The sequence below is a fragment of the Sminthopsis crassicaudata genome, chromosome 6, assembly GCF_048593235.1.
Source record: "Sminthopsis crassicaudata isolate SCR6 chromosome 6, ASM4859323v1, whole genome shotgun sequence".
Classification (NCBI taxonomy): domain Eukaryota; kingdom Metazoa; phylum Chordata; class Mammalia; order Dasyuromorphia; family Dasyuridae; genus Sminthopsis; species Sminthopsis crassicaudata.
The window spans coordinates 248,284,506-248,310,181 of NC_133622.1; the positions used below are offsets into that span (position 1 = coordinate 248,284,506).

A 25,676-nucleotide genomic window follows, 5' to 3' on the forward strand; every position below is an offset into this window, starting at 1 on the left:
CTTGGAGCCGGGGCCAGGGGTGCTCCAGGGCCGCAGGAGGCGGTACAGGATGTCCTGAGATGCCCGGCTTGTGGGGGGGGGCTGGCTGGGCTTCCCGGCAATGGGGGGGGGAATGGTGGTCACTTGTGATGAGCTGAGGAAGGGCTCCAGGCCCAGCCGCAAATGTTGTGTTTTGTCCCTGGGGCAGTTACTTAGGTTGGAAAGCAGGGAGAGGGCTGGGCTCTCAGCTCTGCCCGTGTGGCCGTGGACAAGTCACTTCACTTGTTTTTGTTCCATTGTAAAATGAGATGAGGGTCCCAGGCCCTTCCTCCTTCCCCGCTGCTCTGGCTGCTTCTGCCGGGCGCCCGGTACGCAGGGCTCCTTGGTCTCCTGTGTGGCCTGCAGAGCCTCCCTCTCAGCAATCACCCCCCTGTTCCTGCCACCCCACCTTCAGGGGCTCCCCCATGCCCTGACCCTCTCCTCTTGCATTAGAGACCTCTATCCCAGCTCCGTTCAAGGGTCCCGGCCTCCCAGGCTCTCCACTTCCTGCCTCCTGCACAGGAGGGCCCCCCCTAGCCCTGACTGCCCCGGCTGGACTCTGCCTTGCGCTGAGCCAGTGGGGACCCTCCGGGGGAGACATCCAGAATCCTGGGCTCTAGTATTGTAGTAAGCCCCACAGTACAAACTTCAAGGCCCCAGAGGGCTCTGTCGGGGTCTGGGGCCTCCACTTAGTGCTGGGCTGCTAGGTTCAAGGCCGGCCTCCAGGTGGTCGCTGCTCTCCAGCCACCAAGCGGCCCGGGCAGGACAGAGGCCCTGGAAGTGGCGTCGCCCTTTTGGGCCAGTGGTCCGACCCCTGTGAGCCTCGATCTCTGCCTCTGCAAAAACAAAGCGCCACCTGAGCTGTCAGCTCTACAGTCCCTTCCCTGCTGGGACTCTGGGAAATGCTCAGCCCTTGGAGCCGTGTTTTACGGGAGCTGGGAGAATCTCTAGAGCTCCTCATCTTTGTGTCCAGTGTCATGTCAGGCTAAAAGGCCAGAACCCAGAAGAACCTGGAGCCCAGAACCCCGTGTCAAGAGCTGGGAGCATTCTTAGAACGGGAAATGTCAGAGCTGGGAAGGGATTCCAACAGAGAATGTGAGTTGGGAGGGGCGCATGAAACAAGGAATATCTCTGGGAATGTCCTAAGTCAGATAGGAGAAGGAGCTTAGAACAGGGAATGTCAGAGAAGAGAGGGAGCTTAGAACAGGGAACATCAGAGCTGGGGAGAGCCCGGAGGGAACCTAGAACTGGGAACATCTGAGTGAACATGGAAATTGGGTTTTTGCTGTATTTCCCAGATGAGGAAGTCGAGGCTCACGCTAGAGGAATGGTGTGGCCAGTGTGGTGCGACAGCAGCGCCTGGCCTAGACCCCGGCACTCCTCAAAGAGCCCTCCCTGTTGGGGCTCACAGCCCGCTAAGGGGCAAGGGCTGAGCCACTAATGTGCCGGTGACCGCCAGGGGGCAGCCCGTCCTTGGGAACGAGGGAGCCTCAGCAGGACCCGGAACTGGAGAGAGCTGCTGCGGGCTGGCAAGCCCTGGCCCCCTGGAAAGCCGGTTGGGCGGAGACTGCGGGGAGGGGGGAGGCTGTCAGGGGGGGGCTCTGGGCCAGAGGCCGGGCTCAGTGCCAGGGCCCCTGCCCTCTCTGGCGATGGAGGAGGTGCTCCGGCCCCATCCCAGGCTGCTCTGTGGCTCTTGCTGAAGGAAGCTTTTCCCGGGGGGGCGCTTTCCCCTTCTACCCCGTGTTCTGCACAGATTCACCCCACTTCTGTATGGGGGGCAAAACATGGCCCAAAAGAATCGTCACCCTTTGGGGGGACTCTATTGCCATCTCTCAAGATGGGATGTGGTATACAGTAGGCGATTAATAAAAGCTTGCTTATGGCAGATTATCCTTGACCACTCACCTCCCCAAGACCCCCCCCTCCAAGGGGGGGGTACAAGTTTGTGCAAGTTTCAGAAACTCCCCTTGGCCTGGACAAGCTCAGTCTTAGCCTTCCCCCCCCCCCCCCCCAGCTCACTGGCTGCTCTGCTTTTTCTGTCATTTGTGTCTGTCTTTTCTTCTCTGCTCTATCACCATCGTTCCACCCCTCCCCCCTGCCCACCCATCCCTCCCTTCAGCAAGCACCCAGCCCCCGGCCCCAGAAGCGTGCCTCCGAGGAGGTCAGTGCGCAGCATCTGCCCAGATAAAGCAGTGAGAGTAATGGGGAGGGCCCAGAGACAGGACAGGCCTCCAGGGAAGCGAGGGGTGGATGGGAGCGGAGGGCACGCCGAGAGAGGGCACAGCCTGGGCAAAGGCTCAGAGCTGGGGAGGCCCCTGCTGCCGGCTCTCTGTCTCCTCTAGCGGGAGGCAGTCACCCTGGCCTGGGTCAGCTGCAGCCCCCATGATGCTCCGGTCCTTGTCTGGCCTCCGCTCCCCATTAGGGGGCCCAGATCCAAATGCAGAGAGCCTGGGTTGGGGGGAGGGAGGACTGGGAACCTGGCCCGTGGATACCCCAAGGTCCTCTGAGCACCAAGCAGGAGCAGGGCGGGACGAGGGGAGCAGGTGACCACCCAGCCCTCCTGAGATCCCAGGAGGGGGTGCGGTGTCCACCATGACCCCCAGGAGACGCTGCTCCCACTTCCCCTTCCTCCCGGGACCCCGGCGGTGGGGGTGCTCAGCCTCCCCACACCCCGGCTTTAGTAGCGGTTGCAGGGCCGGAGGATGGGGGAGGGGCAGTCTGGCACAGGGACCCAGAATTCTAAGCACATCTGGCTCTTACTATCTGGGGGGCCCTTGAGCAAACCGAACCTCAGTTTCTTTAACTGTCTAAAGGAGGTTTTTGAGATTTCTTCTGAACTTGAGATCACTGAGCTTGAAAGCAGAAGCATTAGGAACGTAGCTGGGGGTCAGGGAGAACCCCAAGAAAGCTACATTTGGGCGAGCGCTCCCCCCCAGAGGCATACATGCATGTGCCTCCTGACTCCACAATCAGAGCTTGCCCACTTTGCAGATAATAAACTGAGGCCGGAGAGCACACGCCCAATGCACAAGTCACCAGAGCTGTGACCGATTTATCAGTGTGTTTTTAATCATTAGCCTTCAGTGCTCACAAACCCGGCCGGAACTGGAGGCCAGTGGGAGTCCCAGGTGGAGGCCCAGAAGGGCTCCAAGAAGGGAGGCTGCGGTCTCCCCTGCAGCAGGGTTGGCCCCGAGTCTGTAGCCCCTGGCTGCGTTCTCCAGGGTCTCTCCAGGTGGGGCTTGGGGCTCTGGGGGGCTCAGAAGGGCCCAGGAAGATGCTGTGCTGGCCCGGGGCCACTTGGGGTCCAGCTGTACAGGGCTGGGGGTCCAGGGGCTCGCTGGCTGGCCCCTCCTCCCTCGCCCCACCCCAATCAGCCGCGGATCCTGAGGCCCAGAGTCAGGGTGAAGCACTGAGGGAGACCTTGGCAGCCCCCTCCCCCCGCCCCATGTGGAGGGGCCGGACGCCCGCCTCCCGGGCAGCTTCACTCATGGAGGTAAGCCTCCAACCAAGCATCGCCAGACTTCTTCAGGGACCTGTGCAAAGGCAAGGACAGCGTGGCTAGCAGAGGCGAGGTGGGGGGGGGGGCACACCTGGAGACCCCTGGGAAAAGGCGGACGGAAACAGAGGCCTGGTGCAGGAGGCAGCTGACTCCCCACGGTGACCCCTGACCTCAATCCCAGCCCCAAAGGCTTGGAGAGGGCCAGGAGATGTGGCTCTGACCCCCACTCTTCCAGCAGGACCCTGGATGGGATTTGGGCTCTTCTTCTGAGAAATGAGGGTCTCTCTGCTCTGAAGGCTCTCTTATCCCTGACCTGTGTTCTAAGCTCCCTCCCACCCCTGACGTCCCCTGCTCTAAGCTCTCTCTCGCCCCTGACGTTCCCTGCTCTAAGCTCCCTCCCGGCCCTGACGTCCCCTGCTCTAAGCTCCCTCCCGGCCCTGACGTCCCCTGCTCTAAGCTCTCTCTCGCCCCTGACGTTCCCTGCTCTAAGCTCCCTCCCGGCCCTGACGTCCCCTGCTCTAAACTCCCTGCTGCCCTGACGTCCTCTGCTCTAAGCTCCCTCCCCTCCCCCCAGCATTCTGCACACAGTAGGCACGTTACCCGACAATGTCCATCAGCGCCCTCAGGAAAGGCTTCACCTCGTAGCTGAGCCCGTGCTTGGCGCACAGGGACTTCACCAGCGGCGCGATCTTGTGGTAATTGTGCCGGGGCATCGTTGGAAAGAGGCTGGCAGGAGGCAGGGGGAGAGAGGAGGGCTGGGGACGGAGAGCTGGGGAAGGCGCTGGCAAACCCCGCCCCGCCCCGCCTCAGTGCCTCCATCTGCGGAATGGGCAGCCGGCGCGGTGCTAGAACTAGGACCCTCAGGCCTCTTCATTTCCCATCTGCCTTCCGCCGCCTCCTGGGGCCCAGGCAGGAGGGGACAGGAGGGATTTGACCCCAGGTGGGCAGACCCCAGACCCAGGGCTTCCCCCGTGCTTTAAAGCTGCACCCAGGCCCCTCCCCCACTCCCACCCCCACTCACTGGTGCTCGATCTGGAAGTTGAGGTGGCCGCTGAACCAATCAATGAAGAGCGACTGCTTCACGTTGCACGTGGCTGTCAGCTGTGGGAGGGCCCAGGGTGGGGAGGCTCAGAGAGGCGCCCCCCACTGCCCCCCTCCCGGCGCCGAGTCTGGAGGACGGGGTCGCGGTCCCCGGGCCGCTCCGCCCCTTCTAGTTGCCCGGCCTCACTTTCCTCACCTGCCTTCTCTCAAAACAACCCCCCTCACCTTGCTCATCTGAGAAATGGGGACAGCGCTGCGTCCGCTACCTAACTGGGGAGGAAGGGTTTCAGGAAGGCCACTGGGTGGCGCAGCGGAGGCGCGGAGCCGCATTCCCAGGAGCCCGTCGGGCAGCCCGGGGCCTCGGGTGTGAGACGCTCGGCCGGAGCCGGTACCTCGGGATGAGCCGGATCTCGGTCTCCTTCTCTCCCCTCTCACTATTTCAAGCCTTCAGTGTGCTAACCTCAGTAAAGAACCAGCTTTACTAAAAGTCCTAGCTTTAATACAAGGGTCCGAGTGCCGGACAGAAATGTGACCCAGGGATGTGAGGGGGGGGGGGGGGGACTTGCCCCGCCCCCGCCCCTGACGCCCCGCCCTCAGCCCCTGACGCCCCGCCCCCACCTCCCCTGCCCAGGGCGTCTCTGGGTGCCGCCCTCTCAGCCCTCGGCCGAGTTCTCACCTGGCCGCTGACCCAATCTCGGTGCTTCTCGCTGCCGATGTCCTTGGGGATGTGGTTCATCTGGGTGACCCACACAAACCAGTGGCTCTCCAGGACCCTGGGGAGCAGAAGGAAGGGCCGCTGCTCTGCCAGTCTCCCTGAGCACGCCCCACGGGGGGAGGGCAGGAACGGGGGCAGCGCCCGTGGCGGAGACCCCTCCGGTTCCTCTGGCCAGCGACACTGGGGCCCAGCGGCCTCCAGTCCAGGGGAAGCGACAAAGGCGACCCGGGGCTCAGGGGGAGGCCGCGAGGATGCCGGCCGGGCACTAGCGCTCATTGGGCACAAAACGAGGGCGCCGGACTCGAGCCCTTCCGGTCACTCAGCTCCAAATCGGGGCGGGAGAAGGTGGGGGGAGAAGCCGCTGAATCCCCGACGCCATTTTACCAGTGAGGGAAATGGGGCCCAGCAAGTTGAGTGATGTGCCCAAGATCACACAGGGAGCGGGGTTCAGAAGCAGGATTTGAACCCAGGGCCCCAGACTCCAAATTCCAGGGCTGTAGGAGAAGGAACTTTGGAATGGGAACCAAAAGAAATAGGTTCCAATCCCAGCTCTGCCCCTTCTCTGCACTCCCCCTTCTTAAGCCTCAGTTTCTTCATCTATAAAATGGGAACCGGAGGGCCTGAGCTACTTGCCCTACAGGTGAGGAAGAGCTTTGTAAACCTCCAGAAATGTCTGCTGTCCTCGTTATTAGGAAGGAAAGGAGGCCGCATCACGGTAGAGACCTGGGGGCAGTTGGACCGGCGAGGCAGGACCAGAGAGGTGGGCCCTGGGACCCGCCAAAGGGACTTTTCTCTGCCACATTCCACGCCCCTCTCCTGTAACCTCTCGGGGCTCCCCATTACCTCTAAGATCAAACAATGTCCTCTGTGGGCATGTAAGACCCTCCCTACGTTTTCAGTCTTTTCCTCCTTTCTCCCCCCTGATATCCATCCACCCTTCCCGGCCTCTCTCTGACAGCCTGCGCCCAGTCCCTCCCACTCCTCAGCAGGTTCCTCTGCTTCCCGGCTTTCTTCAGGATGAGGCTTAGACCCCGCCTTGGGGAGGGGGCTTTTGTGGTCCACTTCCACCCCCTCTCCTCCCCCATCTGTGCTAGGACTTCCTGGGATTACCTTCCCTTTGCTCTGTGTGTACCTGCGGGGACCCCATAAGTGCGTATGGGCTCTGGCAGAGGGAGAGCTCCCAGGGCCGAGGCTCGGCGCTGTCTGGCGCGGCTTTTAATAAATGTCTCTTCTCTGACTGACTGAGGTGAACGAAGTTGGGTCCCTACCCCCCAGGCCCTCCCCGCCCGGGCCTACCTGACCGAGATGAAGAGGAGCAGCGTTCCAGAGAGACCGTAGAAGGGGACATAGGACATGAAGAAGCGGACGTAAAAACTCAGGGCCCAGAGCAGGTCCTAGAGGTGGGGGGGGACCAATGGGACCATCAGTGTCCTCCTCTGGCCCATCCCCTCCTTCCCTTGTACCCCCCCCACTCTGGGGTGTGGGACAGGAATGAATGACACCTGGAAGGCGGGGAGGGCCGGAGCCAGGGCAGCCAGAGGAGTGCCCATAGTCTCTCCAGTTCCCATTCAGTGCGGCTCCAAAAGACCCAGGCCCACCAAGGTGGCCAAGTTTCCCTCGTTCCCCAGAGCATCTCTACTCTGTCTCTGTGTCTCATTCTGTCTGTCCTTGTTCCCTCTCATTCTGCCTCTGACTGTGTGTATGTTTCTGTCTGTATCTCACACACACACACACACACACACACACACACACACACACACACACACACCCTTTCTAGCCAGCTCCTTCCCTGATCCTCCTCCTGCACTGTCTGCCTCTCCCCCCACTCACTCACCCCTTTATAAGGAGCTTCCTCCACCATCCTCCTCCCACTGTCTCTCTGTCTCTCTCTCCCTCTCCTTCTCTCTCTCTTCTCCCTCCCTCTCTCTGTCTCTCTTTCTGTCTCTCTCTCACACAGACATTTCTAAGGCGCTCCCTCCATCCTCCTCCCTCACCAAGCAGCACTCCCCCCCATCACTCACCATCCACTTCATGCACACCAGCATATAAGCCAGGTTTTCCACCTCAAAATTCACCAGTGTGAGGAGGGGTGGCCCAACTGTGAGGGAAGAGCAGGGGCTGTCAGTGGGGAAGGGGCCACCAGCCCATCGAAGGGCTTAGGTGACCGCGTTCAGGGGATGTCAAAGACAAAACGTAGATGGAGGTGGGGAACCCAGAGCTCCAGAACTGGAGGGGACCGACATAGACTGGGTCTAATAGTCACATTTTACAAATGAGGAAACTGAGGCCCAAAGAAGTGAACTTGGAGGCCATTGGAAGGAAGCCATGCTGAGTTCCCCTCTTGGAAGCAGAAGAGGAAGGAAGACTAAAGAACCGGAAGTGGCCACATCCAGCCTTGCCCTTTCTTTCAATTTTCAGGTTTTCAGACTCCGGATCCCAAAAAGCTGGATTTGAATCTGGCTTTGGATGCTTACCAGCTCTGTGTAGATCACTGCAATACTTGAAGCCCGTTTATTCATTTCTAAAATGGACATAACAACAGCACCTGCCTTTCAAAGTTCCAATGAGGTAGCACAAGCCTTTGAATGCCATTTAAACATTAGCCTCAGGGCAGCTAGGTGGCGCAATGGATAGAGCACCAGCCCTGAATTCAGGAGGATCCGAGTTCAAATCTGGTCTCAGACACTTAACACTTCCTAGCTGTATGACCCTGGGCAAGTCACTTAACCCCAGCCTCAGAAAAAAATAAAAAATTAAAAAATTAAAAATAAATAAATAAATAAACATTAGCCACTGAAGACGTGAATTTGAATCCCCTCTCTGTACTCCTACTGGGGAGAACTTGGCCAAATCTCTTCCCTGTGATAGAACCATTTCTTTCTTTGAAAAGTGCAAGGAGATCAGACTAAACAACTGAGGAACCCCAGATTTTAAGAGTGAGCAGGACTGGCGAGTCATCTAGGCTAACTTTTATTGTTTGTTTTTGTTCTTGCCGAGGACCATGATGGCAGGAAGCGATGCCGTGACTTGCAAGTGAGTTGGATATAAATGAGGGCGGGCTGTGCAAAGTCACCAGTCTCCCCTTCTCCTCCAGACCTACCTGGGTTCGGTGGCCAGACATAGATCGGGATGACTGGAGCTGGCCTTGGAGGCAGTGGGAGAGCTGGCCTTTTTAAGCTAAGGTTTTTGCCAAGTCTCAGTTTGTCTGAGGCAACACCCATTCACTAACACTAACCCACACACAGCAGGAATTCCCATGCTTCATAATGAGCCGGTGTCTGCTTGAACCCTTTCAAGGAGAAGAACGGCCCATTTAACTTGGAGATAGATAGCTTCCCCCCCCCCTCAATTTACTACTGTGCTCACTCGCTCCTCCACTATTGCTCCTGGTTTTACTCCCTGGGGTCAAGCAGAACAACCCTAATTCTTCTCCCATGTGACAATGCTTCAGATGCTCTTCCCATTCACACTCTTCCACAGCAATCAGCCTACTATGTGTCAGGCACTGACAAAGTGCTGAGGATACAAAAAGAGGCAAAAGACAGTCCCCGCCCTCATCCTACTCCAGCTCTAGATCCTCCAGATCTCTTTCCAGACCACGTGCAGAATAAATGGGAAATGTTTAAGAGAGGGAAGGCAGTAGAAATAAGAAGAGTTAGGGAAGGCTTCCTGTAGAAGGTGGGATTTTAGGTGGAACTTCAGAGAAGCTAAGGAGGTCAGTGGGCAGCAACAAGGAGGGAGAGCTTTCCGGACACAAGGGGCAGCCAGAGAAAATGCCCACAGCCCGGAGCCCAGGTGATTTTGGTAAAGCAGCCAGGAATCATGGGATCACAGAGGACATGGGGAAGAAGACTGGCAAGGGAGGAAAGAACGCGCTCATACAGGGCTTTGAAGGCCAAATAGAGCGTTTTCTATTTGATTCTGAAAGGACAGGGAGATACTGAAGTTCAAGGGGATCAGACCAGCACAAGGAAAACCACTTTGGTGGCTGAGAAGGGGAGGGACCAGAGGTAGACAGACCCCCAGCAACTACTGTAGTAGTCCAGGTGGGAGGGGGGCAGTGATGGAGGAGAGAAGGGGAACTATTTCAGAGATGCTGCAAAGAAGAAGCCACAGGACAGCTTTCCTATGGGAGGGAGAGAGGGGGAAGGAGGCATGAGATAATGTGGAGAGTCTTAGATGACGCCTAGTTCATGAACCCCGGGGGGGGGGGGGAAGGATGGGGCTGCCATTTATGGTAATAGGGGAGGTAGGAGTAGGAAGGGTTTGGGGGAAAAGAGAATTATTCCTTTTGGACAGCTACTCTAAGATGTCTGAAAAGCAGTTAGATATATGGGGCTGCAGGTCAGAAGGGGAGACTTAGATTTAAGATCTCATCAGCACAATGGAGATCAAATCCGGGGGCTGAGAAGATCCCCGAGGAAAGCAGAAAAGAGGAAGAAGAGAAAAGAGTTTGGAACCAGATGCCGAGAGACCAGTACCGTTATAGGACCCCTGGGAAGGGGAAGTAGAACCAGGACTGGAAAGGGTGCATCATGGTGGGAGAGGGGGATGGGAAGACAGGACCAGAATTCAGTAGGACCTACCAGACGGAAGGAGGGGAAGAAGACAAGATTTCTGACCAAGAGAAAGGTGTTGCCCATGGAACAGGGATTCCAGAGGGCACCGAGGGATTTAAGGGAAGAATGTGAGAGAGATGAGAAATCCCGTGGGGATGGGATTTGGACAAAGACCCACAGGGGTTCCCAATCACTTTTTCAGGCTAAACAGGAAGACTGACCTTCATTTTCATGGCCTCTAGGCCCTTCCCCATTGTTACAGTTAAATAATTAAGCCAAGTATCATCCAGATAAGCAATTTATTTAGCCTGCCTCAAACCTCACCAGGTTCAGGGCTCTCTCGGTAGCCTAGAACTCAGAACTCTGGTTTTACCCAGTTGATATTACAGTTTGGAGGGAATGGCGAACAGGATGGAAAGATTAAGACCCCTGATTTGACAGTGGGGGCTGGAGAGGGATTGGGAGGAAGCTGAGGAGAGATGAAGAAGGGGGAATTTTGTGACGTTCTCGGTGGGTAATTTTGTGATTTCTCCAAACTCAGGTTGACTTTGAAATTTACCTTCACAAAATGATGGGAAAAGGAAAATGGAATCACTACCTCTATTTCACAATGACACCATCCTGGTCATCTCCAGCTTATTGACATCCTTCTTAATCTGTGGTCTCCAAAACTTCCAAAGGAGGTTTGCCCAGCGCGGACTCCACCCCTCATCCCTGGAGGCCCCACTTCAGGTAATGTTGCCCAGGATTATCCTCTGGGTTTTCTTGGTTGCTCCATCACATTGTTAACTAAAGACTCAGTTTGTGGCCCACTAAAACCTCCAGATCGTTTTCAGAATGATTGCTATATAAGCCTTGTTCCGTATTTTATACTTGCAAAGTTGATTTTTTTTTATGCCCAAATGCAAGACTTTAATTTATCCCTGTGACTTTTGTCTTATTAGATTGAGCCTCATTGTATGAGGCTCTGAACCTGATGTCAGGAAGACCCAAATTCAAATCCAACTTCTGTCACTTCTCCAGTCATCTGAGGAGATAACTTCATCTCTGCCTCAGTTTCCTCAAATGTAAAACGCAAAATTGTAAAATAATAATACCACCTACCTCCCGGGGTGGTTGTGACAATCAAATGAGATGATATTTGTCATGTGCTTGGCACACAGTAGGTACATGTTTCCTTCCTTCTCCCCCCTCTCACTTTTGGATACTGACTCTGTCGTCCAGTGTATTAACCATCCTTTCCCCTTTGGGGTCAAAGGCAAACCTGGAGAGTAGGCCACCTTCTTTGATCTAAGCCACATCTAGTCCCAAGGCCTGGGGTCCTGGGAAGGTAAAGGGGGTGTAGGAGCCCCAGGGACCCAGGGTACTCACTTAGGAAGAAATACTGGTGTTGGTGGTTATAGGGGAGGTAGCGCCGCTTCTTCTTGCCGTACTGGAGGAAAAAGGAGAGCTGGGTGAGGAGGGAAGCTGAGGAGCCGCTCTGTGTCCCCAGTGAGCCCTGCTTTGGTCAGGCTCCCACGAGCCCGATCCTTTCTTACAAGTAGATGGGCAGGGCCCGCTTCCTGGTTGTTTTCCTAGCAGTGGGAGTGGGGCTGGAGCATGGTCCACATGTTCACCTCCTTAAGCCCGTAATACCCAGGGATCTGGTCTGGGTGTCCTGAGTATAGGGCTGGGATGAGGATCCTGCCCGTGAGGGGTAGGGGGGCTGCTCTATGACCAGGATTTAGAGGCTGGGCGGTAGCCGGGACCAGAGGGGCTGCTCTACGTTCAGAGTCAAGAAGTCCTGTCCTGGAGCAGGGATGGCGCAGAAGGAAGTCCCTTAGGTCAGATGAGAGTCTCTCCCCAGTCCTAAGCTTCAGTTCCTATGTTCTCAGCTCTGAGCGGATGAGTGTCCCATTGGGGAGCAAAGCAAAGGGGCCCCCTTCCACCCCCAAACTGGCTCTCTATCCAGGTTAGCGAGAGTGATGAGCACCGGAGAGTCTGAGCTCTGTTCACCTTCTCTCCCTCCCTCCAGAGGCCGGAGGCCCCCCTCATGGCACAGGATGCTCTGCTTGTACCTCCACTGATGACTCTCCCAGCAGAAAAACAGGGGCCACTGTCACATCCGGGTCCTTGTGGAAGACGTTGGGCTTGGCGTGGTGCTGGAAGTGACGGAAGTTCCACCATTGGGCTGAGAAACCCTGCAGAATGGGGAGGAACAAGGTCAAGTTCAAGGCACAGAAGGAACTAGGGCAAGGATGGAAAGGAAGGGGCTGGGGCCCAAAGGCCCCTATCTGACCCCCAAACAAGGCAGGTGAGGGAGCTTGTGGTTGCATCCCTCCCCCCACCCAGGGCAGAAGGGCAGAAGGTCCAGAGAGTCCTCCTCCCTGCCTCCATCACCTCTCTGGGAAAAACCTTCTCAGTAGAAATCCCCCTGCAGGCACAGATGGAGCCTGGGTATTTGAGTGGGGAATTGTCAGATGTCAGAGCTGGGAGGGACTATAGGGCAGGAGGTAAAATGTTAGAGATGGGAGGGACCTTAGAACAAATGTTCTAAAGCGATGCTGAGGTGGGAAGGACCTGAGAACAAAGAACACAATGTGTGATCTGGAAGGCCCCTAGAGCAGAGAATGTTACAAGAAGAAGGGCACTCAGAATGTGGGACGTTAGAGCTAGGAAAGACCTGTTAGAGCTGGAGGCACTCTAGAACAGAGAATGCTACAAGTAGAAAGACTCTCAGAACAAAGGATGTACATAGGATGTAAGAGCTGGAGGGACTCTAGAGCAGAGAATGTTACAAGAAGAAGGGCACTCAGAATGTGGGACGTTAGAGCTAGGAAAGACCTATTAGAGCTGGAGGCACTCTAGAACAGAGAATGCTACAAGTAGAAAAACTCTCAGAACAAAGGATGTACATAGGATGTAAGAGCTGGAGGCACTCTAGAACAGAGAATGTTACAAGAAGAAAAACTCTCAGAACAAAGGATGTACATAGGATGTAAGAGCTGGAGGGACTCTAGAGCAGAGAATGTTACAAGAAGAAGGGCACTCAGAATGTGGGACGTTAGAGCTAGGAAAGACCTATTAGAGCTGGAGGGATCTCAGGAGGTGGACTACTGGCCAGGGCCTTGGATGGCCTGAATGGTCTCTTCCAGTCCCAAGTCCCCTCGTTTTTCAGAGGAGAGCTGAAGGCCCAGCGGAGCAGTGAGTTAGCACTTACTCTAGGTGGGGCCTCTGCACTTTACCTGGCCGCCCCTCGGGCTCCAGAGGAAGGAAGCCCTGGTTTTCTGGGAGAAAGAGGCATCCCCCCTTTGCCCCCACACCCCAGGTCCGGCCGGCCCTCACCTTCAGCTGTCCCATCACAAACTGCTGGCCCACATGGTTCCACCTGGACTTCTTGAAGACAGAGACGTGGCCGAGGTCGTGCTGCAGACACCAGCACTGGGCCTGGGGAGAGAGGCAGAGAGGAAGCTCAGCAGCTTGAGCAGACAGGCCCTGGCCCAGGGGGGGCCTGCTCACCCATTCAACTCCAATAGCACTTATGGAGTACCTGCTGTGTGTGGAGCATTTATGGAGTACCTACTGTGTGTGGAGCACTTATGGAATACTTGCTGTGTGTGAAGCACTTATGGAGTACCTGCTGTGTATGAAGTCCTGTCCAAGGTGCTAAACACTCAGACACAAAATAAAATCGTTCCCACTTTCACGGGGGCGGAAGCAGAGAGTGACACATATGGGACATGAGGTAGAGAACTGGGTACATAGGGAAGACCCAAACAAAGGGCTGTAGAAAAGGCTGAGGAAAAACACATGACTGCAGCTGGGAGAATCAGCGTGGGCTTCAAGGCGGAGGCAGCACCTAAGCTGAGCCATGAAGGAAGAAGATTTTAATGTAAACAGAGGAAGAAGACCTACATGTTACAGGTAGGATTGTCTAGTAGTGAGAGTATTAAACTGGGGCCACTGGGGCTCCTGGCCTCAGTTTCCCCATCTGTAAAAATGAAGAAGATAATAGCCTTGATCTCATTGGTTTCTTGAGAGGCTCAAATGAGATAACAAGTATTTAGCAAAACTTTATAAATCCCTTTATAATTGTTGGCTATTGTACCCAACTATCAGAGTACGGGGAAGGGCCATGAAAGCCAGAGAGGGCATTTTGACCTCAGGGATCATAGCTATCATCTCTCTAAAGGGAGAGAGCACCTCCAGGGGCATTTAGTCCAGTGCCTTCATTTTACAAAGAAGGGAACCGAGGCCCAGGGGATGACTTGCCTAGCATCACATAGCTGGTCAGTGTCTGAGACAGGACTCGAATTCGGGTCCTCCTGATTCCAAGGTGGATATTCCACTCATCATCCTGGGTCCTCAAGGAGATTTTTTTTAATTAACAAAAATTCAACCCTGCCCCGCCCATCTTACAAAAGGGAGACCTGCTTTCCCGAGCCGTAGGTCGGGTTTCAGGACAGAGGGTGCTGGCTAAAGCGGACCCCCCTATTCTGTGACCCCTCCGGGTCCCGAGGCGCTCACCTGGGAGATGGCCAGGACCACAGCAGCGAGGAGGGTGGGGCCCCAACCGGTGCCCAGGAGGTAGACCACCAGCCAGGCAAGCCCCTCCATGAGCAAGATGTGGCCCAGGATCAGGGAGAAGAACTCGGTGTCGGCCTCAAACAGCTTCATGTCCTCTGCGGCCCTGCGCAGGGCTCGGAAATCCTCAAGCAGCTGCTCCTGGGGGGGAGGGGGGAGGCGGTGGGTCTCTGGTTCAGTCCCAACCCTAAATCCGGGATCCCCCAGTCTTCTCCCCCGGCCCCCATCGGAGGGCCCAGCTCACCTCCCGGCACACAGTCCCCAAGATACTTGGGCTTCTGGATGCTCTCCCATCTCCCCCCACTCCCCAGGAGCCCTTCTCTCTCTGAGGGATAAAAGGATCTCCTTGTGTGGGGGTGAGCTCCTCACTAGAGGCCTTCTTGTAGAGGGGACTCCTGCTTCAGGGAGAGGTTGGATGTCCTCAGGTGTAAGCTCGTAACTAACCCAAGTCTAGGAAGCATAACTGTCCCATTCTATAGATGAGAAAACTGAGGTCTTCAGAGGGACAGTGCCTGACCCAAGGTCACCCTTGGATGGGACTCCCAAATCCAATACTTATTCTAAAGGATGTGAGGACCATGATTTGGGGGTCTGAGGAAGAGATACTGAAGGTGGTCTGGAGAATGGGTCAGCAATGAAGGAATCAAAAATAACAACATGGCCTCCATCCATCCAGCACTTCTCATTCATTCATCTACTCGTGATTTCCTGAGGAGTTTTCTAGGAGCTCTCTGCCACTCATCATCTCCCTCCATGCTTCCTGAGAATCTGCACAGTCCAGCAGATCTTTATTCCCATTTAAAGCAGCCGTTGTGTGGGGAAAGAGTTAGGAGCATAGACTGGACTGATTTTTGGAACCCTCCTCTTCACCAGACTTCCTCTGGCACCTTGGGCAGCCCCCTTCTATAATCCCTACTTTCCCATTTCTAGCTGGACCAGCCAATCTCAGAGCTCTCTCCAATATCCTATAATGTAATAGGGAGCCATGGAAGCTTCCTGAGCAATGGAAGGACGAGCTTAGGCTCTGGGGCCTGGGACACACTTGATCCCTACTCTCATCTCTTCCCCAGAGAAAGGGATCTTCGCTCACATTTTGCTGTCTGTCCTGGCTGGGCTCTCCAGGGGCCAGCTCTCCGATCAGCAGGGGCTTCAGGAACTTTCTCACAAAACACAGGTCCGGATGGAAGGCGTGGAAAGCGTCCTGGGTGGGGAGAAGAGATGCGTGAACAGACGCAGACAGAGACTCACAAGAGAGCGCAGAAGAACTTTTGCCATCGTTGTCCCCTCCCAATAGACTCCCCCCAGCTCTGACTCTTCCCCACCCTCTTGGTGGCCAGCCATCCGGCTAAATTGTGAACTCTTCGAGGGTAGGGAGTCTTTTTGCTTTTCTTATTTTATGCGGCCTCTGCCCTTGGCACTTAGTAGGCATTTAATGTAATGATTGATTACCCACAAGGCAATGGGGTAAATATAAACCATTAGGAAGCTGCTGTTAACGCTTCCCGGTTTTGCCCTTTGAAAATGGGGTTAACTTGGGACGGCTCTCTGGCAGGCCTTTGGATTTTCAGAAGCTCTTTCCCTCTGAATGGGATGGCAGCAGTCCCACGTGGAGAGGAAATCGTCATAGGATCTCCAGCTAGCTAGGAATAGCTTTTCTACACTCCATCTTCATTTTGGGGGGGGGGAGGTCCTCTGGGTTCCATTGGAAGAGACACAGACCCCAACACGTGCACACACACACACACACACATACTCACACACACACATACTCACACATACACACTCACACACATACTCATACACACTCTCACACACACACACACACTCATACACACATACACACTCTCACACACACATACACACTCTCACACACATACACTCTTACACACACACATACACACTCATACACACATACACACTCTCACACACACACATACACACACACTCTCACACACACACACATACACACTCATACACACTCTCACATACACACACATACACACTCACACACACACTCACACACATACTCATACACACATACACACTCTCACACACACACACACACTCACACACATACACACTCTCACAAACACACACACACACACACCCCTCCGGAGGCCGTCCCTTCTCCTTCCATACAGCAGCTGTGAAAGCTCAGAACCTTTCCCAACACAGAGCTTCGAGACCAAGCAGAACAAAGCTAATAGAATCCTCCTCCATGACGGACGGCCCTTCACATCCCCACAGAAAGCTCCGTTCTTTCCTCCCACCTCCCCTAGCTTTTCTTCTCTAGACTATATCAGCTCCTCTAACCCAGTGCTCAAAGCCCACCGCCATCTTGGCCACTTTCTTCCCAATGGCTCCCCACGATCCTTCCTAAAATAGGAGCCCCCCAGCTGAATACAGCCTTCCCGAGACAGAGTCCAGCACAATGACCGCTTCCCTCCTCCTTGCTTTTCTTAATGCATCCTGGGAAAGCACGAGGTCTTTGGCTGGCCCTCCCAGGCCATTAGTGCACACGGAGCTCCCGGTCTGCAGAAACTCCCAGACCTTTTGAAGAGCTGTCGTCTGACCGCCTTCCCCCCATTTATACTCAAGAAGCTGATTTTTTGAGGACCCATTTTTTCCCCCCAACAAGGTCTCCTGTCATTACAGCAGGCATTTCTGGAAGGACTCCATCTGTAATTGTAATGATCGCGCTCCATCCTGGAATGGACTTGGGAAAATGCCCTCCCCCCTGGAAGTGGGGGCCGCTACGGCTATTGTAAATCCCGTCGGCCGCCGCAGGACAGCTGGGCGGACTGAAGCAGCTGTTTGTTTCTCATGATCTTTTAAAATCCTTTTTAATGGGGCATGAGTCACTGCAGGGGCAGAGGCGGGTCAGGTTTTGAAATAAAACTGATGTCAAAACAAATGATGTCCATCAAAATCAGCAGACAGTGACAGCATGGACTTAACAACTTTCCACCTGAAGTGCCCCCGACCTCCCTCTGCCAGGGGCGGGGCTGGACTCCCATCCACAGTCTTTTATGAAGTTGATTTTCAGAACCTACACATAGAAAAATACATACATGTATGTATGTACGCATAGATAGAGGTATATATCTCTATTCAATTTTATTTGATTATATTTGGTCTTTCATTCTAGTCTATGGATACCCTTTTTTTTCTGAGACAATTGGGGTTAAGTGACTTGCCCAGGGTCACACAGCAAGAAGGGTTAAGGGTCTGAGGCCAGATTTGAACTCAGGTCCTGACTGCCGGGCTAGTGCTCTAACCACTGCACCACCTAGCGGCTCCGCTATGATCCTGGAGAGCTAAGTTAGTCTCAGCTCTGAGGCGGATCGGGTCAGCAGGCCGTGTAGTTTCATCCAAACCAGTGTCAAAAGTAAAATGCTGAGCGGCCCAGGGTGGGTCCCTGGGGCACTCCACTAAAGGCTTCCTTCCCCAGGGGCTGCTACTGACCCACCCATGACTGCTCTCAGATTGGTCAGTTAGCCAGTCAACGGATCAGTCACTGGGCTAAACACTGGGTTCAAAGCTCACCTCTATTAATTCCTATTGGAACAGAGGCCAGCCTCTTCTCTTTTGGGGAGTCTCAGTTTCTTTATTTGCAAGATGGGGGAGAGGGCCTGTTTGGGCGAGGCGGCCTCCCTGAACTCCCATCTAGCTCCAGGTCTCTGTTTCCAAGATTGGAAGGACCATGGCGTCAGCCCTACGGGTGCTGGGAGGGGACTGACGGCAGCCTGCGGGGAGGGGCTGGACGGACCCTCTGGGAGACCACACACTCACACATCCCTACAAGTTTCTATTTCTATCCTTCGCTCTGGGGGTGAGATCACTACCGGCCTCCTCCCCATCTGGCGGCGTCCCAAGTGGGGATGATTCATGTTTCCTGTTCCCCCAGAGGCACTTCCCGTCTCCCTGGATACCTCAGCAAGGTACAGGGAGGGGGCCACTGCCTCTCCAAGTGGGAACCGAGAGGCAGGCGGGGGAGGTCTCACGATGAGCTGGAGAAAAGCCTCTGCCGGACCTGGAGGCAGGAGAGCCTCCTCTCTGCCAGCGCTTGCCGGCCCTGCCCTCCGGGGCCCGGTTTCTTCATCTGTAAACTGGGCCCAGCAGCACCTCCGGCTCAGAGAGGGGGTGAGCTGCGGGTGAGATAATGCCCAGAAATGACTCCGTAATGTTAATGCATAATGAATGCCGGCCATTAGGACGCTTTGGGGGAGGTCACTTCTTGTCAGAACCTGTAAGTCCTTGTCTTTGAGATTTCCTGGACACACAGAGAGGCTTGTTGCCTCTGGCCACAAGACCAGGAGCATGAGGGGCCTGAAATTAACCCTTGGCCTTCTGGACTCCGAGACCTCTCCCCCAGCCCCCTGGGACTCCCAGACCTCTCCCCCAGCCCCCTGGGACTCCCAGACCTCTCCCCCAGCCCCCTGGGACTCCCAGACCTCTCCCCCAGTCCCCTGGGACTCCCAGACCTCTCCCCCAGCCCCCTGGGACTCTCAGACCTCTCCCCCAGTCCCCTGGGACTCCCAGACCTCTCCCCCAGCCCCCTGGGACTCCCAGACCTCTGTCCTTGGCCCCTCTCATATAACTATCCTTATAAGGGTCCTCATGATAACAGCCAAGAACTTTTAAATGTGTTTTTCTCACTTTCACTCTGTGAAATAAAGGAACACAAGGCTTGTTCCCATTTTACAGACCAAGAAAATGAGGTTCAAAAAAGGAGTTTATCTGGGAGGGAGAGGCAGCCCAACTAAATGAAGAGCTCGGCCTCAGAGTGTGGGCTGTGGCCCTACTGTGGACTCCTTGGGGGAGTGAGCCGCCCCCCGCTCCAAGTGGCCGCTTCTCCAGAAAAAGGAGGGAATCAGCCCTTCTCTGTGCCCACACGGAGCTCTTGTGAAGAGAGCTCAAGAACCTTTCAAGCTTCATGGAGAGGCGAGGCGGATGCATATGAGAGGGAATGGCGAGGGCAATCTTGAGGAGAACTTTGCAGGAGACACTCATGGGGGGAGGGGGGTGTAAAACAAGAAGCTCATTTGGGCTGAGCAGCAAGCCCGGGACTGGTGTGCAACCAGGAAGGTTTCACGGAGGAGGAGGCATCGAGTCTGGAGAAGGGCAGAGGCTCTGGGAGAGGACTTTTGGAGGGAGTTGAGGCTCAGATCGAACATCAGGCTGGCGCCTGGGAGCCACAGATGCGTGAGGGGGAGGCTGGCCTCCAAGCCGAAGCTTCAGCCCCAGTGCTGGTGACTCCATGTGGCACTGAGCTCTCCGGGTCTCCCTCCAGCTCGGCGGCCTCTGCCTGCTCTCCAGTATGACCCGAATCCCTTCCCCGGCTCCCGCCTGTTGTCTCCCTTGGGTAAAGGAAGGAGCCAGGGTAGAAAGTGGCAGCTCAGAGCTAGGTCAGGGAAGCGATTTCTCAGTGCCTTAAACCCACACCCTGACATGAGGAATATTTAAGGCCCGACAGATGGCTGTGGTTCCGGCCTCGCATCTTTCTTGGAGATTGTTGAGGGACACTGGTGGGGAACAGGGGCAGAAATGGAGGCCTGGGCTCCCCAGGGCAGATCTAGACCTGATCTGCTACTGAGTGTCAGGAGGACTGTTTGGGCTTGAACCCGTCTTCCTGGTTCCGGGGCTTTCTCTCCATCCCCAGTGCTAGTCTGCCTCTCAGAGGCAGAGGGAAAGGGCGCTGGGTTTGAGTGGCTCTAGTTCTGGCTCAGGTTGTATGGGCACTCCACAAACCAGGAGCTTTCAGAGCCTAGTCTGAAAGGAGAACAGGCTCTGGCCACAGGACCACAGAGGCTCAAGGTGGGGAGCTCCTATCCAGAGCCACAGGGCGGGGACACGGGGAAGAAAAAAGCGTGGCCTGAGCTTGTGCTCAGCGTCCAGGCTCCTTTCCAGGGAAGCCACAGTGGTCTCTGCCACACTCCCCGTTCTCAGCTCACGCTCTGCGAATGCTGCCGGCAGCCTCCCACGGGCGCCTCACCCTGCTGAAGCTCTGAGTGGAGAAGCCCGGCACACCCGGCGTGACTTTGGGGGACCCGAGTCCTGTGTTCTAGGACGCCTTCAAGCTCTGACATTCCATGTTCTGAGATCTACTCAGACACTGGGTGTCCTGGTGCCCTCCAGCTCGGACATCCATGTTCTAGGATCCTCTTCTGACACTAACATTTTCCATTCTGTGTTCTAGGGTCCCTTTCAGCACTAAGGTTCTACATCCTGTGTTCTAAGGTCCCTTCCAGCTCTAATATCTGATGTTCTAAGATCTTTATCAACTCAGACCTTCTATTTCTTGGTGCCTTCCAGCTCTGACATCCAGATTCTCGGATCCTCTTTCGGTACTGACATTCTACATTCTGTTCCAATTCTGACATTTTGTGGTTCTAGAACTAAAATTCTTCGTCTGTGTGCTAAGGTCTTTTTCAAAACTATCACTCTACATCCTGTGTTCCAGGATCCTTTCGAGCTCTAACATTCTGGGTTCCAATATACTTTTCACAACTCTGTGTTCTATGTTCTAAGGTCTCTTCCAGCTCTAATATTCTTTATTCTAAGACATTCTAAGACAGTCCTGATGCTTTCCAGCTCTGACATACAGGTCAGAGATCTCTTTCAGCACTAATAGTCTACATTCAGTATCCTAAATTCCCTTCCAGATATAACATTCTGTGTTCTAGGTCCCTTCCAGCTCTAACATCCAGACCTTAGGAGCCTCTTTTGGCTCTATATTTTACAGTCTGTGTCCAGCTCTAACATTCTGTCAGCTAAATCCTTTCAAAACTAAGGTTCTACAATCTGTGTTCTAAGGTCCTTTCCAGCTCTAAGAGAGCTCCAAGATACCTTTTACAAATAATGTTGTGTTCTGTGTTCTAAGGTCCCTTCCAGCTCTAATATTCCATATTCTAATATTCTAATCAGATGTTCTATGTCCTGATACCTTCCAGCTCTGACATACAGGTTCTAAGATCTCTTTCAGTATGAATGGTCTACATTCAATGTTCTAAGGTTCCCTTCCAGCTCTAATATTCTATGTTCTAAAATCTCTAAAATCCATAGTTGTGAACATTTTCTCCATCATTTGGGTGAATCTAGACAATCTCAAAAACAAAGGGCAAAGTCCTGATTTGTAAAGATTACTGATTTCTGGGGTGTAGCTTGCATTGAAAATGTATCATCGGGGAGGCAGCTAGATGGCACTGTGGCTAGAGCACCCACCCTGGAATCAGGAGAACCCAAATTCAAATGGGGCCTCAAATGCTTAACACTTATTAGCTGTGTGACCCTGGGCAAGTCACTTAACCCCAACTGCCTTGCCAAAAAGTAAATAATTAAAAAGAAAATCTCTCATTTGAAGGATGGCCAGAAGGTGCAACGGATAGAGCATTAGCTTTGGAATAAGGAGGATCCAAGTCACTTTAACCCCAATCGCCTTAACAAAAATTAAATAATTAACAACAAAAAATCTGTCATTTGAGGGAGGCTAGATGGTGCAATGGATAGAGCATTCGCTTTGGAATAAGGAGGATCCAAATTCAAATATGGCCTCAGACGCTTGACACTTACTAGCTGTGTGACCCCAGCCAAGTTATGTAAGGTTCCCTTCCAGCTCTAATATTCTGTGTTCTCAAATCTCTTTGAGAACTACTGTTCTACGTTCTATGTTTTAAGGACCTTTCTATCTCTGCCTCCCCAAAAGGAAATCTAACCGCCGGCTCTCCTGAGCCAGTACCTGATAATCTTCCTCCTCTTCCCCCTTTGGGCTTCCCCGAGCTCCCTCAAGCAGCAGCTCAAATCCCCCCTTTCCTGGTGTCCCCCCGCTGTCTCTGGCCACGACACTCCTCTGTGCAGGTTTTGAGGGTGCCCTATTATTTATGCATCATCTCCCCACTAGAAAGCAACCTTCTGAAGGGCGGGGCTGATCCTGGCCTTTCTCTGTACCCCAAGTTTAGCCTACTACCTAATAAGCATTTAGTGGAGGCTTTCTGACCAAATGACCAGCGACCAGCGACTGGTGTTGGTGTGGGGGGATATGGGGGGACCAGAAGGAAGGATCCCCTACCACGGGGCCTCCCCTGCCCCCCCCCCCGAACTGCAGCTCCCTGCTATCTCCTAAGATGCCCAACCTCTGACCTCACTTAAAACAACTGGAGCAATGTCCTGCCAGGAGTCTGGAGCGGAAAGACTGGTTGTAGGAATGTGGGAACTCCTACGGGACTGGGTGGGACGGAGAAGGGAGCTAATAATAATGTGGCCACCCCCCCCTCCAGAAAGCCCTTTCCTTGGGAGGCGACCGGACCGAGGACCCGACTCCCCAGGGAAGGAAAACTTAGACCAAACAATTCCTGCCCCAACCCTGCCCCCCGATGTCCAGGGCCAGCCCTGCCCGCAGCAAAGCGATAAGGAGGGGCTTTCCCGACGGTGACCCCAGGAACAAAGGCAACCCAAGCCATAATCTAGGCTGGATCTGATGCCGGCTAAAGGCTTCCGTCCGTGTGGCTCACACCAGGCTGTCTGGAGCGAGCTGGCCAGGCCTTTGGGCACCGCCATTAAGCCGATCTCAGATCATTGTTCAGGGAGCAGATTGCTCTTGAGTCATTTTTCAATCCTGTCCAACTCTTCGTGGTCCCTTGGGGGGGGTGAGGTTCTGGCAAAGGCACTGAAGTGGTTTGCCATTTTTTCCCTCCAGCTCATTTTACAGATGAGGAAACTGAGGCAAACAGTGACATGACTTGCCCGGGTAACACAGCTAGTGAATGTCTGAGACTAAATTTGAATTCAGTTCTTCCTGACTCCATGCCTGGCTCTCTATTCTATGCCACCTAGATGCCCCCTGTGGATAATGTGTATCACATAGCACACACACACACACACACACACACACACACACACACTCATTCCCGCTTGGCTCCAGGGCCAACTGGTGTTTATGCCCATTAGTTTCTCCAGGAGAGTGGGCCACGGAGATAGCTTTCTATGGTGGGCGTAGGGTTCTAGACAGCGGCCCCCTGACCTGGCAGCCCACTAGTTTCCTATGAACAGATGGCTGACTTCTGGCCTCAGGTCCTGGGCCCTCAGGGAACAGAAGAAATCTTCCCTAGGAAGTGTGGGAGCCTCGGCCATGTTTCCATGCTGAGCCTGGAGAAAGGGGCAGGAAAATATGAAGGCCCAACCCTGGCAGGCGGAGAAGGCGGCTGCCTCCATGATGGAGCAGTCCTGGGGACACCCCGGTGCCCTGACACCCTTAGGGATTCATTTCTTTGGCTGTGGAAGTGCTTCCGAGGGCCTGGAGAGGCAGCCCCTCGGGCCTCGGGCTCAGGCGGGGACTCTGGGGCAGCCTGCGGTAGGTTCGGGCACAGGGGAGAGCAGCCCGGAGAGGAGCAGGGATCACCTCGGCCCTCGCTTTCATTCCAATTTTAACGGGATGTTCTTGGTTTCGGGGTCCTGAGGTCTCAGATCCCAGCTCCTCAGCATCCTTGCTGTGAGGCAGAGGACAAGCCCTTAAATTTCTGTTTCCTCATTTGTGAAATGGGGCTGATTCTTTCCCGTTAGAGCTGAGAACAGAACCGCTGCTTGGGAGGTAGTGAGCTCCCCGTCCCTGAAGGGCTCAGCGGCCTCCACCCAGCACTGGAATCCTGGCCCCGCACCGTGCCCAGGGCTTGCCAAGCCAACTGTATCAGTTGTGGAGCCCTGACATTGCTGTGGGAGGGCTGCCCTTTGCTCTGAACCACCCCCCACTCCACACACAGGGAGCTGTTCTTGCGGGAGCTCCACCCCAGGAAAGGGGCCTGGCTCCTGCGGTCCAGACCTCTGTGCTCAGAACACCAGAGGCAGGATTTGAACCCCTCTTGAGGAGCCCAGGGACCTCCCTCCGGCCCCTGGGCAGCGAGCCTTAGCTAACCCTGCTCCCGCCTTCCAGGAGCTGCTTCTGGCCAGTCCCCCAGCACGGGCGGGAGGCAGGCGCCAAGCCCAGCTTCCAGAGGCGGGCGGCTCCCCTGCCCAGCCAGGATGGCAGGAGAGGCAGGCCCACCAGCTGGCTCTTGGGAGACTGGCTCAGACAGCGGGCACCGACCCTGGGGGACAGTGAGTCACCCTTCTCCCCGGGCAAGTTCCTTCCCTTCTCTGGGCCTCAGTTTCCCCATCTGAAAAGCGGGGCTTCCAACCCCACGGCTCTGATCATTTGGGGACCGCCCCAGTCTCGGCTGGCTTTTTCATTAGGGCGGCAGCCCCTCCTCCCATGCCGGGCCAGCCCCTGGGAGGCGGGTCGCACTTGCCCCCAGCTTGTGGGGCTGCCCAGGGCGCCCAAGCCCGCGTCCCAGCGCGCAGGAGGGTTTGGCTCGGCCAGCGCTGCGCCTCGGCCTCAGTGGCCCCGTGGGGGGCAACGGGGCCCCTGGACTCCGGGAGCCGGGCTGGGGCAGGGCCGGCGCGCCCCCTCCCCTGCGCTCCCCTCAGGGCCAGGACGCAAATTGGAGGGCGGGGGCTGCCTACCGTAGCATCCTCTCCCGCGTGGTGGCTGATGAGGCGGCTGCCCCCGGGGTGCCGCTCGGCCCAGCGGCTGATGTCGTACACCTTCCGCTCCACCACCAGCCACTTGTCGGTGGGCAGGCAGTGCTTCCGGATCTCCTCCCAGCCGTAGGTGGGCACGGGGGCCCCCCGCGCGCCGCCGCCCGGCCCGGGCTCCCCCATGGGCCCGCGCTCCGTCCCGGGCTCCCCCGCGCTCCGCCGCCGCCGCCGGTCCGCCAGCCGTCCTCGGAGGCCCGGGCCGCGGGGGCCCCAGGGAGCGGCCCTGCTCCGTCTCCGGGCGCTCCGCTCCCTCCCCGGCCGCCGTGGCCGGCCCTGCTCCGCCCGGAGGCTGTCAGCCTCCGAGAACTTTTCCCTCCCTTATAAATCCATTCACGGCGGCGCTGGGCCGCCCCCTCCTCCTCCTCCACATCCTCCACTCGTCATCCTCTCTGGCCGCGCCGCGGCACCGGGAGCAGGCGGCCCGGGCGCCAATCCAATCCCTGTGTCAACAGGCCCGGGGGCTGCCATTGGCTGGCTGCGGGGCGCCGGGAGGCCGGCGACCCCGGCCCCCGCCCCGCCCCCCGCCCCCGGGCTGCCCGCGGGGCCGAGCGCACGCTGCTTCCCCCGGCCTGGGCAGAACCTGAACTCGGGGCGGCCTCTTTCTCAGCCCCCGGGAGCAGAACAGGGATGGGAGGGGGGAGGGGCAGGCTGCAGCCTTCCCCGTCAAAGCCCGGCTACAAGGCCGTTTCCCCCCCTGCTCTCGAGAGCTCGC

The 25,676-nt window shown here is 55.7% G+C and overlaps 1 protein-coding gene across 1 annotated transcript; it reads right to left on the minus strand.

The window, feature by feature from the left end:
- Nucleotides 1–3,064: 3,064 nt before the first annotated feature.
- On the minus strand, nucleotides 3,065–25,281 carry FADS3 (fatty acid desaturase 3). The gene is made up of 12 exons (XM_074276764.1): nucleotides 24,890–25,281; nucleotides 15,486–15,596; nucleotides 14,339–14,536; nucleotides 13,157–13,258; nucleotides 11,890–12,012; nucleotides 11,204–11,264; nucleotides 7,295–7,371; nucleotides 6,570–6,667; nucleotides 5,235–5,331; nucleotides 4,539–4,618; nucleotides 4,118–4,243; nucleotides 3,065–3,551 (listed from the first exon to the last, which is right to left on the minus strand). Exons 1-12 carry the CDS (start codon nucleotides 25,085–25,087, stop codon nucleotides 3,500–3,502), a joined length of 1,323 nt encoding a protein of 440 aa, XP_074132865.1. The 5' UTR covers nucleotides 25,088–25,281; the 3' UTR covers nucleotides 3,065–3,499.
- Between the last annotated feature and the right edge of the window lie 395 nt (nucleotides 25,282–25,676).